The sequence below is a fragment of the Amblyraja radiata genome, chromosome 20 (genome assembly GCF_010909765.2).
Source record: "Amblyraja radiata isolate CabotCenter1 chromosome 20, sAmbRad1.1.pri, whole genome shotgun sequence".
Lineage (NCBI taxonomy): Eukaryota > Metazoa > Chordata > Chondrichthyes > Rajiformes > Rajidae > Amblyraja > Amblyraja radiata.
The window spans coordinates 4,066,683-4,082,717 of NC_045975.1; the positions used below are offsets into that span (position 1 = coordinate 4,066,683).

The 16,035-nt window shown below is 45.9% G+C and overlaps 1 protein-coding gene across 1 annotated transcript in view; it reads right to left on the reverse strand.

The window, feature by feature from the left end:
- Positions 1-15,485, reverse strand: part of LOC116984380 (protein kinase C-binding protein NELL1-like) — a 74,699-nt gene extending 59,214 nt beyond the window's left edge. Inside the window, exons 1-2 of the mRNA XM_033038538.1 lie at positions 15,458-15,485; positions 7,594-7,689 (exon numbers count right to left, since the gene is read on the reverse strand). Coding sequence (XP_032894429.1) covers positions 7,594-7,689; positions 15,458-15,485 — 124 coding nt within the window. The remainder of the gene's footprint in view (positions 1-7,593; positions 7,690-15,457) is intronic.
- Between the last annotated feature and the right edge of the window lie 550 nt (positions 15,486-16,035).

A 16,035-nucleotide genomic window follows, 5' to 3' on the forward strand; every position in this document is an offset into this window, starting at 1 on the left:
CCGAAGGGCCTGTTTCCACACTGTATGACTCTGTCAGCATTTTAACAACCTTGCGAACTTCCAGTACAAGTGCAGTGTTTTCAGGCAGAAGGCTTTGCAAACACACACATTTCTTACATGTATCCAGGAATATCAGACCATGCCCAACCAATTACTCAGCAAAAAAAGCTCTGCTGCAAAAATGCCAAGACGGTAGTTTTTACAAACTGCTGGTTACTAATTCTTATTTCAAATTTCTGATTGAAAAAAAAACTGCCAATGCACCAATGGACACTGCACTTCAAAAAGCAGTTCTTGGCATCCTAAATACTTGGAGGAAATTTTCCGCAAGAAATGTGATTTGAGCCACCTTGACGTGAACTTTACACTTGAAAAAATGGGCCAGAAATATCCCTATGAGTCGCCATCATAAGCAGTGCCCACAACCAATCTAATTCATCATTTGATGGCCTATTTATTCTGCAACTTATCCCCCGCGCACATGTAAAAACCGAGACATATTTTAGGACAGCAGCCATCAATCCTCTCAATGCATTGAATCCTCCAAAGAGATATAAGAAATTGAAGGAGGCATTTTATGTGTGTGAAGGGCCTGTCCCACTTGGCGTTTTTTTTCGGCGACTGCCGGCATCACTGACACCACGCATCAGGTCACCGGAGAAGTCGCGGCGTGACGACGTATCTCCTCAAGTGTCACAACATTTTTTTTGTCGCCGCTGGATTTTTGAAATGTTTCGGAGACCCTGATACGTCGGTCAATGACGCCGGCAGTCGCCGAAAAAAATCGGCAAGTGGGACTGGCCCTTTAAGCTGTCTCCAGTATAAAGCTGGGCATTTGAGAATGGTTTGCTTCACTACAAAGCAATCGTGAATGAACATAGAACTGTACAGGACAGGCAAAGGCCCTTTGGGCCTGTACTCACTGGAGTTTATATAGAGTGGATGTGGAGAGGATGTTTCCACTAGTGGGAGAGTCAAGGACTAGAGGTCACAGCCTCAGAATTAAAGGACGTTCTTTTAGGAAGGAGATGAGGAGAAATATCCTTGGTCAGAGGGTGGTGAATCTGTAGAATTCTTCGCCGCGGAAGGCTGTGGAGGCCACATCAGTGGATATTTTTAAGGCAGGAATAGATAGATTCTTGATTAGTACGGGTGTCAGGGGTTATGTGGAGAAGGCAAGAGAATGTGGTTCGGAGGGAGAGATAGATCAGCCATGATTGAATGGCGGAATAGATTTGATGGGCCGAATGGCCTAATTCTATTTCTATTACTTATGGCCTCATGACCTTACAGCCCGCTATGTCTGTGCCAAACTTGATGCCAAGACCAACTCCTGATTTCCTGCACATAATCCATATCCCTCCTTTCCCTGTACATCCACATGACCTTCTAAAAGTCTCTTAAACGCCACTATTGCATCTGGTTTATACCAAAGATAGAAACAGAGTGCTGGAGTAACTCAGCAGGTGGGGCAGAGTCTCTGGAGTAAAAGGATAGGTGACGTTTCAAATTTTGAAAACACCCTCTCAATAGACAATAGACAATAGGCAATAGGTGCAGGAGTAGGCCATTCGGCCCTTCGATCCAGCACCGCCATTCAAAGTGATCATGGCTGATCATCCCCAATCAGTACCCCGTTCCTGCCTTCTCCCCATATCCCCTGACCGCTATTTTTAAGAGCCCTATCTAGCTCTCTCTTGAAAATATCCAGAGAACCGGCCTCCACTGCCCTCTGAGGCAAGAGAATTCCACAGACTCACAACTCTCTGTGAGAAAATGTGTTTCCTCATCTCCGCTCTAAATGGCTTACCCCTTATTCTTAAACTGTGGTCCCTGGTTCTGGACTCCCCCAACATCGGGAACATGTTTCCTGCCTCTAGCGTGTCCAAACCCTTAACAATCTTATATGTTTCAATGAGACGCCCCCTCATCCTTCTAAACTCCAGAGTGTACAAGCCCTGCCCTCTCGCCCGATTATTATTTTCAAATGGGTAAGAGATTTCACCTGTGAACAATTAAGTAAACTTAGGGATACATAACGTGGCGGTAAACTCGGGTGCTGTCCGTGTGGAGTTTGCAAGTCCTCCCTGTGACCATGTGGGTTCCCTCCGGGTGCTCCGGCTTCCTTCCACATCCAAAAGACGTGCGGATTTTGTAGGTTAATTGGCCTCCGTAAAATTGATGCTAGTGTGCAGGGAGTGGATGAGAAAGTGGAATTGTATAGAATGAGTGTGAATGGTTCATCGCTGGTCGGCGTGCACTCGATGGGCTGAAGGGCCTGTTTCCATGCTGTATCTCTAACAGGAAAACTAAATCTGAAACTAAAAGTAAATGCTGTGAAATTATTTTAACTTGAGGGTGAGATGTGGTTCAATTATTTACAGGATTGTGGAATCCACTTTGTCTGAAAACCCCCTTCATTCGAGTTTAGTTTAGAGATACAGCGTGGAAACAGGCCCTTCGGCCCACCGAGACCACACCGGCCTGCGATCCCCGCACATTAACACCATCCGACACACATGAGGAACAATTTTACATTCTTACCAAGCCAATTAGCCTACAAACCTGCACGTCTTTGGAGGGTGAGAATGAAACCGATGATCTTGGAGAAAATCAACGCAGATTACGGGGAGAATGTGCAAACTCCATACAGGCAGCACCCGCAGTCAGGATCGAACCCAGGTCTCTGCCACTGCACCACTGTGACGCCCTCATTTTACTACTTTTAGATATTATAGGGAGCAAAAAGGTACACATTATATCATCACTTCTTCACTATAATATAATATTGGTGCAACGTTAAGGAATATATTTCATCCGCTCACCCAGTGTCACCTCGATCTCTATCCAACCTTGTATAGTCATCAAATCTAATGGCCAGTTGACCGAATGAAAGCTCAAAATGGTAATTTTCTGTCTGAATACTTTTAATATCAGAAAAGGTATAAATGAATGAATGGCGTTTGATATTATTACATGTTTATATCAAAATATTTTGCTTTGCTGTGACCTTTCTTGTCAACTGTTGTAAGGTTTCGAGGCATACCTTTCCAATTCACTGGCACAAAGCTTGCAAATTCATTGTCTTTTTTTCAAACTTGAATCCCTATAATTACCCACTGTCATGGAAAATTGCTGCAATTTTGACAGCCGATCTGATTCCCCGCCTGTTTTCTTTCTCAGTTTGATGCCCACAACCAATATTCAGTGATTTGTAAAAGGCACAGAGTGCTGGAGTAACTCAGCGGGTCAGGGAGGAACGGGTTTAATTTGGTTTAGAACGATGCGTAGGATGCTGGTTTACACCGAAGATAGACGCAAAAAGCTGGAGTAACTCAGCGAGTCAGGCAGCATCTCTGGAGAGAAGGAATGGGTGACGTTTCGGGTCGGGACCCTTCTTCAGACCTGTCTCTGATCTGATCTGGGAAATGATGCAGGATCTTGACCCAAAACAATAGACAACAGGTGATAACGAGAGGATACAGGGATGAGTGGAACTAGTGGGGTGGGAGATTGCAACCTTCACGTGGTCTGCCCTGTTTCGACGAATGCAATCAACCTGGCGTGCACAATCAAATAGAACAAGTTGTCCTGCAACTTTAGGCTGTGCACGCCATACGCAAGATAAATAAGTGGAACTAGTAGGATGACCAGGGGGGGGGGGGGGAGAGTGGGGGGGGAGGGGGGTGGTCTGGGAAGGCAAGTTAGAGAAGTCAACGTTCATACAACTGCGTTGAAAGCTGCCCAAGCGAAATATGAGGTGCTGTTCCTCCAATTTGCGCTGGGCTTCACTCTGACAATGGAGGAGGCCCAGGACAGAAAGGTAAGTGTGGGAACGGGAAGGGGAGATAAAGTGTTTGGCAACTGGGAGATCGCGTAGGCCACGACGGACTGAGCTTCATTATGGTTGTGTTTGATTTGTGTTGAGCCATCCGAACGGAACGTAGCCAGGACAATCTCACGTTAATGTTTCATCTCAGCAACAAAAAAAGGTGAAAAAGGAAAGACGACCCATGATTACAATCAAGACGTCCACCATGCAGATAGTGGTTTGCAAAAGAAGACACAGAGTGCTGGAGTAACCCAGCGGGTCAGGCAGCATCTCTGGAGAAAAGGAATTGGTGACTGTCATATGCTGAGAGAATGAACAGAACCAGGGGCCACAGTTTAAGAATAAGGGGTAAGCCATTTAGAACGGAGACGAGGAAACACTTTTTCACACAGAGTTGTGAATCTGTGGAATTCTCTGCCTCAGAGGGCAGTGGCGGCCAATTCTCTGGAGGCTTTCAAGAGAGAGTTAGATACTCTTAAAGATAGCGGAGTCAGGGGATAAGGTGAGAAGGCAGGAACGGGGTACCGATTGGGGATGATCATTCATGATCACAGTGAATGGTGGTGCTGCCACGAAGGGCCGAATGGCCTACTCCTGCTCCTATTGTCTATTGTCTATTGCCTTGGGAAAATAAAATGTTATCAATAAGATATGGGTTGGCTTGAACGTCTCAGTTAATCAACAGAAACTGGAAAAAAAATCCCCGAAGACTTACTTAGAAATATTGCTTCTTTTTTTCACCGATGAACCCTATTAATACAACTTGGCGAAGTGTACATATTTATTCATTTGCTATAAGAATGCTATAGGCAGTTTGTAAATGAGGTTGGTGACCCTAGCATGTGGCATGTTAGTCGTTGCCAAGACAGCGCCTAATTGGCAGAAGGCAGTAAATTTCCATGTTAGTTTCCCTTTGAATATTCGGTTCAGTTTAGTTTATTGTCACGTGTACCGAGGTACAGTGAAAAGCTCTTGTTGCACGCTAACCAGTCGGCGGAAAGACAATACGTGATTACAATCGAGCCATTTACAATGTACATGATAAGGGATTAGTGCAAGGTAATGCCGGTAAAGTCCGATCAAGGATAGACTTCAGGGGCGGAAATCCTGGGGGGGACGGGGGGGGCATCCCCCCCGCCTGCTTTAAGGCAGGGGACGATCCCCCCCCCCCCTCCCATGTTTTGTAATCCGGACTTTATCAGCCACTTTCTAAGGGCTGATAAAGTCCTTTATCAGCCCTTAGAAAGGAGCCTTTCTGGGGGCCGTTCAGCACCCGGCGCGACTTAAAATCTAGCTGCTGCATCGAGGCGATCAAGACTCCAGATGTTGAAGCCACTGCCGGCCGATGAAAGACCCCGTGAAAGGGCCAATTCAAGCTCCACTATTCAGGGTGGACGAAGCTGCTGCTGCTGTTGCCCACGGCCGAAACCTCGCGTGTGCGCGCATGCGCGTGCTTGCGCGTATGTATGTGCATGCGCGCGCGTGGCCGCCAAAAAATTGTGTCTCCCGCATGTTTTGACAGCGATTTCCGTGCCTGCTGAGGGTCACCAATGAGGTAGATAGTGGGCTCCAGTGGAGCGTCCCTTGTAGCCAGGGTCTGGAGGGCAAGGAGCACCGCCCGACACTCCACCTAGGGTCCGCAAGGGGAGGAGTGGCTCTGCTGTCAATGACCGAAGGACTGGTGTTGGGTTCTAGGGGGACGGTAGGGCTGAAGATGTCCTGGGTGAGTTGCTCCTAGGCCTGGCCAAGCTGGCCCTCCCGAGCCAGATGCTTGCCCCTTTACCGGGGTTGTGCAGTAGTTATTAGACTATTTGTAGCATAGTTGTTTGATGATTTTGTAACATGGTGGTGGGTACGTCACCACGGTTTGTTTTTTTTTTGGTTTTTGTATCGAAATTAATTTAAATATTTTTTGATACAAAGAAATAAATGATGTAGATAGTAGTTCAGGACCACTCTCTGGTCGTGATAGGATGGTTCAGTTGCCCGATAAAAGCTTGGAAGAAACTGTCCCTGAATCTGGAGGTGTGCGTTTTCATACTTCTATACCTTTTGCCCGATGGGAGAGGGGAGAATTTGCGCCTTTTGTTAGTATTGATAATTTCAATTTAAGGAGTCTGTGAGTTGATGTCTCGAGTTGATGTTTCGTTTCGGAACGGAAGAAAAAGGAATATTAAAGCCGAAAATAAAAGATGAAAATAACCAAGTGCTGGAGTAACTCAGCGGGTCAGGCAGCATCTGTGGAGAACATGGATAGGTGACGTTTCACAGAGTGCTGGAGTAACTCAGCGGGTCAGGCAGCATCTGTGGAGAACATGGATAGGTGTTGTTTCGGGTCTAGACCTTTCTTCAGACTGAGTGTGGTGAGGTCAGACAGCTGGAGGTGAGGTTGGGGTGGGATAGAGCAAGTCACATGATAGGCGGATTCAGTTACTGTTTTGTTTATTGTCAAGTGTACCGAGGTACAGTGAAACGCTTTTCTTACGGAAAGACAATACATGATTACAATCGTTGTTTTACACAAGGATTCAAACAAGGAACTGCAATGCTGGAATCACCGAATGCTGGAGTAACTCAGCAGGTCAGGCAGCATGTCTGGAGAACATGGATTCAGGTGATGATTCAGGTCTGAAGATTCCGATTGAAAACGGCACCTATCCATGTCCTCCAGAGATGCTTCCTGAGCTGCTGAGTTACTCCAACACTTTTTTTTCTCAAGATTCTAGCGCCTGCAGTTTCTTGCATCTTCTTCCAGTCCCATATGTGACTCCTGCCCTTCGTGAGAGAAGGTGGTATCTTTTTCAGTTCATAATGTCAGGTCATAAGTAATAGCAGCATTTGACCATTCGGCCCATCTAGTCTACTCTGCCATTCAATCATGACTGATCTATATCTCCGTCCTAACCTCATTCTCCTGTCTTCTCCCTATAACCCCTGGCACCCGTACTAAACAAGAATCTATCAATCTCTGCCTTAAAAATATCAATTGACGGCCTCCACAGACTTCTGTGGCAAAGAATTCCACAGATTCACCACCATCTGACTAAAGAAATTCCTCCTCATCTCCTTCCTAAAGGAACGTCCTTTAACTCTGAGCCTGTGGCCTCACAGGTGCACAGTAGAGAGCATTCTGACTGGCTGCATCGTGGCCTGGTTTGTCAACTTGAGCGTCCAGGAGCGGAAAAGAATGCAGAAAGTTGTGACCACTGCCCAGCCCATCACCGGCTCTGACCTCCCCACCATCGAATGGATCAATCGCAGTCGCTGCCTCAAAAAGGCAGCCAACATCATCAAAGACCCACACCATCCTGGCCACTCACTCATCTCTCCGCTGCCATCGGGAAGAAGGTACAGAAGCTTGAAAACTGGAGCATCCAGGTTCAGTAATAGCTACTTCCCCACAGCCATCAGGCTATTAAACTCACTATCAAACAAACTTTGAACAATAACAGTCTATTATCACTATTACACTTTATCTGTTTATTTATTGTGTATATATATATGGTTTAGAGACACACTGAACTTTTATCTCCTGTTCTGCATTACCTTTACATATTCTGTGGTGCTGCAGCAAGCAAGAATTTCATTGTCCTATCTGGGACACATGACAATAAAATGGCAACATCCTCTCCACGCCCACTCTATCCGGGCCTTTCACTATTCAGTAAGTTTCAATGAGTTTTGTTTATTGTTGCGAGGTACAGTGAAAAGCTGTCGTGTGACCAACCTAGGTGAGGTAAGTGAGTGAAGGTGAGCCTTACCTGTCTGGCAGGTGCTTCCTGTGAAGCCAGGAGGACACACACACACCTCGGGAGCGACGCATGTTCCCCCATTCCTGCAGCCTCCCTCGCAGAATGCTGGAAAGAGAAAGAACCTTTATGTTTGTTTGTCACCCAAACATGGTCAGAGCAACAAAAAAAAAAAATCCCCAAGAACAGTGCAATTATTCGGCAATGAAACTTGACTTCTTGTTCCGTGAAACAATAACACATTTAGTTTGTTTTTTTAGTTTAGAGATACAGCACGGAAACAGGCCCGTCGGCCCACCGACCGGCGATCCCTGCGCATTAACACTACCCTACACACACTAGGGACAATTTACATTTTTGCCAAGCCAGTTAACCAACAAACTTGCGCGGCTTTGGAGTCTGGGAGGAAACCAAAGATCTCGGAGAAAGCCCACGCAGGTTACGGGGAGAACGTACAAACTCCGTGCAGACAACACCCGTGGTCAGAATTGAGCCTGGGTCTCTGGTGCTGGAAGGCAGCAACTCTACTGCTGCGCCACCATGCCACCACATTAAAGGTTGGCCCTCAGGTCTCTTTTAAATCTTCCCCCTCACAAGCTCAAACCTCACTTTACACCATTTTATAGTTTAACTGGACCAACTGGGACCCGTTGGGTCCCTGTCACACGTGAGGCCTGGGCCCCCAACTCAACCTGTTGCCAAACGTAAGATTCCAGCATTCCCCTGTCTCTCCCAGCACTGGACTTTAAAAAAAAATCCAATTGCACTTCCCCAATTGCAACACCAATTCACCCTCCTGGAATAAGTGTTGTATGATGGCAACATTGTTGCAAATGTCGGGTGGAGGACTGTGATATCCCATTCAGGTGAAAAGTTGGTGGAGGCACAGAGTGTTCCTGTATTGCAACTTTGTATCAAAGTTTGTTGGAAGCTGGCAGGAAGGATTTTAACAGTAAAAATCATGTTAAAGTTGGCTTTTTTAAACGATGAAATATCAATAACTTGTGAAATATAACATCAAATGTGAAGAAAACTTGACAAGACAGACGACAAGAAAAAGCTGAGTAAGGTTCAGCAAAAATCTCAGCGCTACCATGTACCGTTTTGGCGTAGCTCCTGAGATCACAGACAGACAGACAGACAGACAGACAAACAAGTCGGGGCTTTTAATAGTATATAGATAGGTGGCTACTCATCAACGTCCATCTTGTACAATGGTAACATAACGTGTGGGAAGGAACTGCAGATGCTGATTTAAATCAAAAAAGATAACAAAAAAAGATGGAGTAACTCATCTCTGGAGAATAGGAATGGGTGACGTTTCGGACCGAGACCCTTCTTCAGAATGAGAGTCAGGGGAGAGGGGAACGAGAGATATAGATGGTACTTAGGACAAATGAACGGAAGATATGCTGAAAGCAACAATAATCAATGTCTGAAGAAGGATTTCGGCCTGAAACGTTGCCTATTTTCTTCGCTCCATAGATGCTGCCTCACCCAATGAGTTTCTCCAGCATTTATTTCTACCTTCAATAATCAAGGGAAGGTGTGGCCCACAATGGTCCATTGTTGCCGGTGTGATAGGTGATAACGAGTTATACAGACAGTGGAACTCACTAGGACGACAGTGAAACTAGTACGATGACTAGGGTGCGGGAGGGGCGGAGAGAGTGGGGATGCAAGCATTACTTAAAGTTAGAGAAGTCAATGTTCATACTGCTGGGGTGTAAGCTGCCCAAGCGAAATATGAGGTGCTGTTCCTCCAATGTGTGTGTGGACTCACTCTGACAGTGGACGAGGCCCAGGACAGGAAGGTCAGTGTGGGAATGGGAGGGGGAGTTAGAGTGTTTGGCAAACCGGGTGATCAGGTAGGTTTAGGCGGACTGCTTTCTGCTTGCTTTTAGAACGGAGATGAGGAAACACTTTTACACACAGAGAGTTGTGAGTCTGTGGAATTCTCTGCCTCAGAGGGTGGTGGAGGCCGGTTCTCTGGATACTCTCAAGGGAGAGATGGATAAGGCTCTTGAAGATAGCGGAGTCAGGGGATATGGGGAGAAGGCAGGAACGGGGTACTGATTGTGGATGATCAGCTATGATCACATTGAATGGCGGTGCAGGCATGAAGGGCTGAATGGCCTACTCCTGCACCTATTTTCTATGTTTCTGTGTTTCTATGAATGGCGGTGCTGGCTCGAAGGGCTGAATAGCCTACTCCTGCACCTATTGTCTATTGCTTTGCAGCGCATTGAGTGGTTGACTCGAAGTTCCGCAACACAGAACAATGACTCTAAATCTATTCTCCAGTGGTTTAGAAAATTGCTGTCTTTATTTCTTTCTGGGGGGGGGGGGGGCTTTTGTCTCCTCCCTCCATGGGAATAATAGCTCCCAGCGTGGCAAAGCTCCTAGACAGCAACATTAGCAGCTACTCTACATAGGTTTAATGCACCAACAAAATATTCTGGATTCTAATTTCTTGCCTCTTGGGTAAACTGTGATAGAATCAAGTCAAAATTATTTTTCATTTCAAAGGATTCAAAAGGTTTTAATTGTGTTTTGAAAATTGCATTTTGCAAATATGTTCTTGTAGAAAACCCATTGCTTAGATAATGTTTTTAGCAAATATGGTTCTGGATTGGTGGTAGAACCACTTAGATTAGTGTTTTCATCAGTTCAGTTCAGAGATATAGAGCGGAAACAGGCCCTTCGGCCCATCGAGTCTGTGCCAACCAGCGATCACCCGTACAGGAGCACCATCTTGCACACTAGGGCCAATTTACAAATTTTAAACTACACATTTCTACATCTTTGGAGTGTGGGAGGAAACCGGAGCACCTGGGGAAAACCCACGCAGTCACGGGGAGAACGTACCAGCTCCGCTGGCGCTGTAAGTCAGCAATTCTACCACCGCGCCATCAGCCTTTTTGTCTCACACCTTCTGTTGATTCATACAGTGTGGAAACAGGCCCTTCGGCCCAACTTGCCCCCACCGGCCAACATGTCCCAGCTACTCGTCCCATCTGCCTGCATTTGGCCCATATCCCTCCAAACCTGTCCTATCCAGTTTCATTAGTTCATAAGTCACAGGAGCAGAATGAGGCCATTCAGCCCATGGAGTCTACACCATCAGTCGATCATGGCTGATCTATCTTTCCCTCTCAACCACATTCTCCTGCCGTCTCCCTCAGAGGGCGGTGGAGGCCAATTCTCTGGTTACTTTCAATCGAGAGTTAAATAGAGCTCTTAAAGATAGCGGAGTCAGGGGATATGGGGAGAAGGCAGGAACGGGGTACTGATTGTGGATGATCAGCCGTGATCACATTGAATGGCGGTGCTGGCTCAACTCGATGGGCCAAATGGCCTAATTCTTCTCCTATTACTTTTGACCTTATGAAATCATGGATTCATGGAAGATAATAGGACCAGCAGGATCAACAAACTCATCAGGAAGGCTGGCTCTGGGTGTGGGGTTGGATTCACAGGAGGTGGTCTTGGAGGGGAGGATGCTCCTCAAACTGCGGAACATCCTGGACAATACCAGTAGACTATAAAATAGTTTCTACCCATGTACGATAAAAGAACTTAATTCTAACAGAGAACACTGGGGAAGCACAATATAATTCGGGGTGCAAGATAATGCGAAATATTCTTTTAAAATATTTTTAATACCTATTTATTATTATTTTTTAAATGATTTGTGTATATGTGAGTCAATGGCGGTTGTGTTTGTTCTTTTTAAACCGAAGGAGATGCGATGGAATTTTGTTGCACAGTATTGGGTGGTAAAGAAAGCTTTTGGTGTGCTGGCCTTTATAAATCAGAGCGTTGAGTATAGAAGTTGGGATGTAATGTTAAAATTGTACAAGGCATTGGTGAGGCCAATTCTGGAGTATGGGGTACAATTTTGGTCGCCTAATTATAGGAAGGATGTCAACAAAATTGAGAGAGTACAGAGGAGATTTACTAGAATGTTGCCTGGGTTTCAGCAACTAAGTTACAGAGAAAGGTTGAACAAGTTAGGGCTTTATTCTTTGGAGCGCAGAAGGTTAAGGGGGGACTTGATAGAGGTCTTTAAAATGATGAGAGGGATAGACAGAGTTGACGTGGATAAGCTTTTCCCACTGAGAGTAGGGAAGATTCAAACAAGGGGACATGACTTGAGAATTAAGGGACAGAAGTTTAGGGGTAACATGAGGGGGAACTTCTTTACTCAGAGAGTGGTGGCTGTGTGGAATGAGCTTCCAGTGAAGATGGTGGAGGCAGGTTCGTTTTTATCATTTAAAAATAAATTGGATAGTTATATGGACGGGAAAGGAATGGAGGGTTATGGTCTGAGCGCAGGTATATGGGACTAGGGGAGAATACGTGTTCGGCACGGACTAGAAGGGTCGAGATGGCCTGTTTCCGTGCTGTAATTGTTATATGGTTAATGACAATAAACGTATTCTATTCTATTCTATACAGCTCACCCCCTCCTTAAGTGTTTTTTAAAATTGTTTGAGCTTTCTACCTTCCCTTGTAAATTGTACATTTGTTTGAAAATCGAATAAAAAACATTTACGGGAAAAAAAAAAGAAGAAAAAAAAAAGAAAAAAAACTGGTCAACCTGAGGAGCACCTTCAGCAACAGACTGGTTCCCACCAAGATGCAGCACAGAACGCCAGAGGAGATCCTTCTTCCCTGTGGCTATCAAAGTGTACAACTCCTCCCCCTTCTGTCGTGGGGTAGACTGAGACTGACTCCCCCCTAACCCCCCCCCCCCAATCTTTGCACATCCCCCAAGCCTTTCCATTCGTCGCTTTAATTTCATGTTTCATATATTTTGTGTTTTTACGACTGTTGGCAGATATATTTCCCTCCAGGGATAAATGGAAAAATAAAGTTTAATTATATTGTATCGTATTGTATGAAATAAAATTGAAGTATATATGGAAATCTGTACCTCGGCCAATTCACTGGATGTTTTCAAGAGAGAATTAGATTTAGCTCTTAAGGCTCACGGAATCAAGGGATATGGGGAGAAAGCAGGAATGGGGTACTGATTTTGGATGATCAATAGACAATAGACAATAGACAATAGGTGCAGGAGTAGGCCATTCGGCCCATCGAACCAGCACCACCATTCACTGTGATCATGGCTGATCATCCCCAATCAGTACCCCGTTCCTGCCTTCTCCCCATATCCCCTGACTCCGCGAACAAACAAAGGACACTTGTTTATTTTTTGGACCTTAAAATGTTCTTTCCAGGGACATTTTAAGGTCCAAATTCTTCGTTTTTAATACTGAAATGGTTCACTTTTATTAACAAACAAAGGACATTTGTTTTCGAATCGACATCTGGCTCTGCGGTTGTCACTGATGGAAAGAATGCTTTTTTTTTTGCGCATTTTAGAACAGTACCCTGTTCCTGCCTTCTCCCCATATCCCTTGACTCCGCTATCTTTAAGACCTCTATCTAACTCTGTCTTGAAAGCATTCAGAGAATTGGTCTCCACTGCCTCCTGAGGCAGAGAATTCCACAGATTCACAACTCTCTGGGTGAAAAAATATTTCCCCATCTCCGTTCCAAATGGCCTACCCCTTATTCTTAAACTGTGGTCCCTGGTTCTGGACTCCCCCAACATCGGGAACATGTTTCCTGCCTCTAGCGTGTCCAAACCCTTAATAATCTTAGGTGAACAAAAATGCTGGAGAAACTCAGCGTGTGAGGCAGCATCTATGGAGCGAAGGAAATAGGCAACGTTACGGGTCGAAACCCTTCTTCAGACTGATGTGAGGGTGAGGGGGGATGGGGGGGGGGGGGGGGGGTGAAGAAGAAGAAAGGAAGAGATGGAGCCAGTGGGCTGAGGGAGAGCTGAGAAGGGGAGGAGAAATTAGGGACTACCTGAAATTCGAGAAGTCAATGTTCATACCGCTGGGGTGTAAACTGCTCAAGCTAAATATGAGGTGCTGCTCCTTCAATTTACAGTGGGACTCACTCTGGCCATGGAGGAGGCCCAGGACAGAAAGGTCGGATTCGGAATGGGAGGGGGAGTTGAAATGCTGAGCCACCGGGAGATCAGTTTGGTTAAAGCGGACCGAGCGGAGGTGTCGGGCGAATACCTCCCTCCTTAATAATCTTATATGTTTCAATAAGATCACCTCTCATCCTTCTAAATGCCAATGTATACAAGCCCAGCCATGATCATATTGAATGGCGGTGCTGGCTATGTTTCTCCCTTCTATATATTTGTATCTGTGGATGGACTGTGCAGGACTGAGAAAGTGAGCGGAGTTTAGCTTTATTCCTTTATTGAGAATTTAAAGGTGAAACATTAAACCACAAATGAACAAGAGTATGAAATAAACCAATAAAGCAATGATATTGCAACGTGCAGGTGGGATATTGTCACTGTAGAGGCAAAGGAGACAGGCAAGGAATAGTGAATGGTAAAAGAAAGCCCTACAGCTTATATTCCTGCAGCAGTCAATTTAAAAAACCCAATCATGTACATTGATCATCAATATCCGATGTCATAGATCACAGGAATGAACTGTCGGCTATTCCAATTAGTAGAAATTTTTTATTTTTTTTTAGTTTTAAGGATACAGTGAGGATACAGGCCCTTCGGCCCATCGAGCCGAGGTCTGCACCCGTGGTCAGTTTCGAATCGGGGTCTTTGGCGCTGTAAGGCAGCAGCTCCACCCACTGCCGCACTGTCCAGCCCAGCGACAACTTCTTTTAGTTTGGTTTAGTTTAGACAATAGACAATAGGTGCAGGAGTAGGCCATTTGGCCCTTCGAGCCAGCACCGCCATTCAATGTGATCATGGCTGATCATCCCCAATCAGTACCCCGTTCCTGCCTTCTCCCCATATCCCCTGACTCCGCTATTTTTAAGAGCCCTATCTAGCTCTCTCTTGAAAGCATCCACAGAACTGGCCTCCGCCACCCTCTGAGGCAAAGAATTCCAAACTCACCACTCTCTGTGAGAAAAAGTATTTCCTCGTCTCCGTTCTAAATGGCTTACTCCTTATTCTTGAACTGTGGCCCCTGGTTCTGGACTCCCCCAACATCGGGAACATGTTTCCTGCCTCTAGCATGTCCAAGCCCTTAACAATCTTATATGTTTCAATGAGATCCCCTCTCATCCATCTAAACTCCAGAGTGTACAAGCCCAGCTGCTCCATTCTCTCAGCATATGACAGTCCCGCCATCCCGGGAATTAACCTTGTAAACCTACGCTGCACTCCCTCTATAGCAAGAATTTAGAGATACAGTCCAAAAAAACTGGCCCTGTCGGCCCGCCGAGACCACACCGACCAACGATCCTCGCACATTAACAGCTATCCTACACACACCAAGGACAATTTTAACACTTATATACCAAGCCGATTAAACTACAAACCTGCACGCATTTAGAGTGTGGGAGGAAACCAGAGATCTCGGAGAAAATTCTCGAGCACGCAGGTCACGGGGAGTAGGTACAAACTCCATACGGACAACACCCGTAGTCGGGATCGAACCCGGGTCTCACATGAGATGGCATCATGCTTGGCACAAACACTGTGGGCGGAAGGGCCTTCTCCTGTGTTGTCCTCTTCTATGTTCTATGAAACAGGTATTCCCCTCCTCAATGGCTCTTACTTAAGGGCGTGCCCCACTTTCACGACTTAATTCAAAATCTCTGCCGAGTTTAAGGGACCTAAAATAAAAATCAAGATTGTGGTAATCTACGAACTCCTACGACCTTCACGAACTCCTACGAGAATGTCTACGAATTCCCGCGACTATTTTGATGCCCTCCTTACGAGTAAAAAATCGCAATTTCTTTCTTCCCGACCATTTTTTTACTCGTGGACATTTTTCATCGGGCTGGAAAAATCGTCCCGACTTACCTGATGCCACGATACCTACGGTTGGCATAACGAGCCGCTACGATATATCTACGGACTCCTACGGACTCGCCACGGACATTCTGCGAGTTTGAATCAAGGGGAAAACTCGGGAGAATTCGTGACGTACCTCGTGAAAGTGGGTCAGGACCTTTAGATTGGGAGAGGACCTATATAAATGAAGATGAGACTGCAGTTCTACCGTCATGAAGTGCCACTTAAAGGGGCAGACACAAAATGCTCGAGTAACTCTGTGGGGTAAAGAAGCATCTCTGGAGAACATGGGTAGGCGGCGTTTTGAGTTGGGACCCTTCTTCAGAACCACTGAATTGCTCCAGCACTGTAAAGCAGGTTAGCATGGGTGTCAGGGGTTTAAGGGGAGAAGGCAGGAGAATGGGGGTGAGGAGGGAGAGATAGATCAGCCATGATTGAATGGCGGAGTAGACTTGATGGGTCGAATGGACTAATTCTGCTCCTCTCACTTATGAACTAATGAAGCTGGTTAGGACAGGTTTGGAGGGATATGGGCCAAATGCAGGCAGGTGGGCCGAGAGCCGATGGGACGTTGGCTGGTGTGGGCA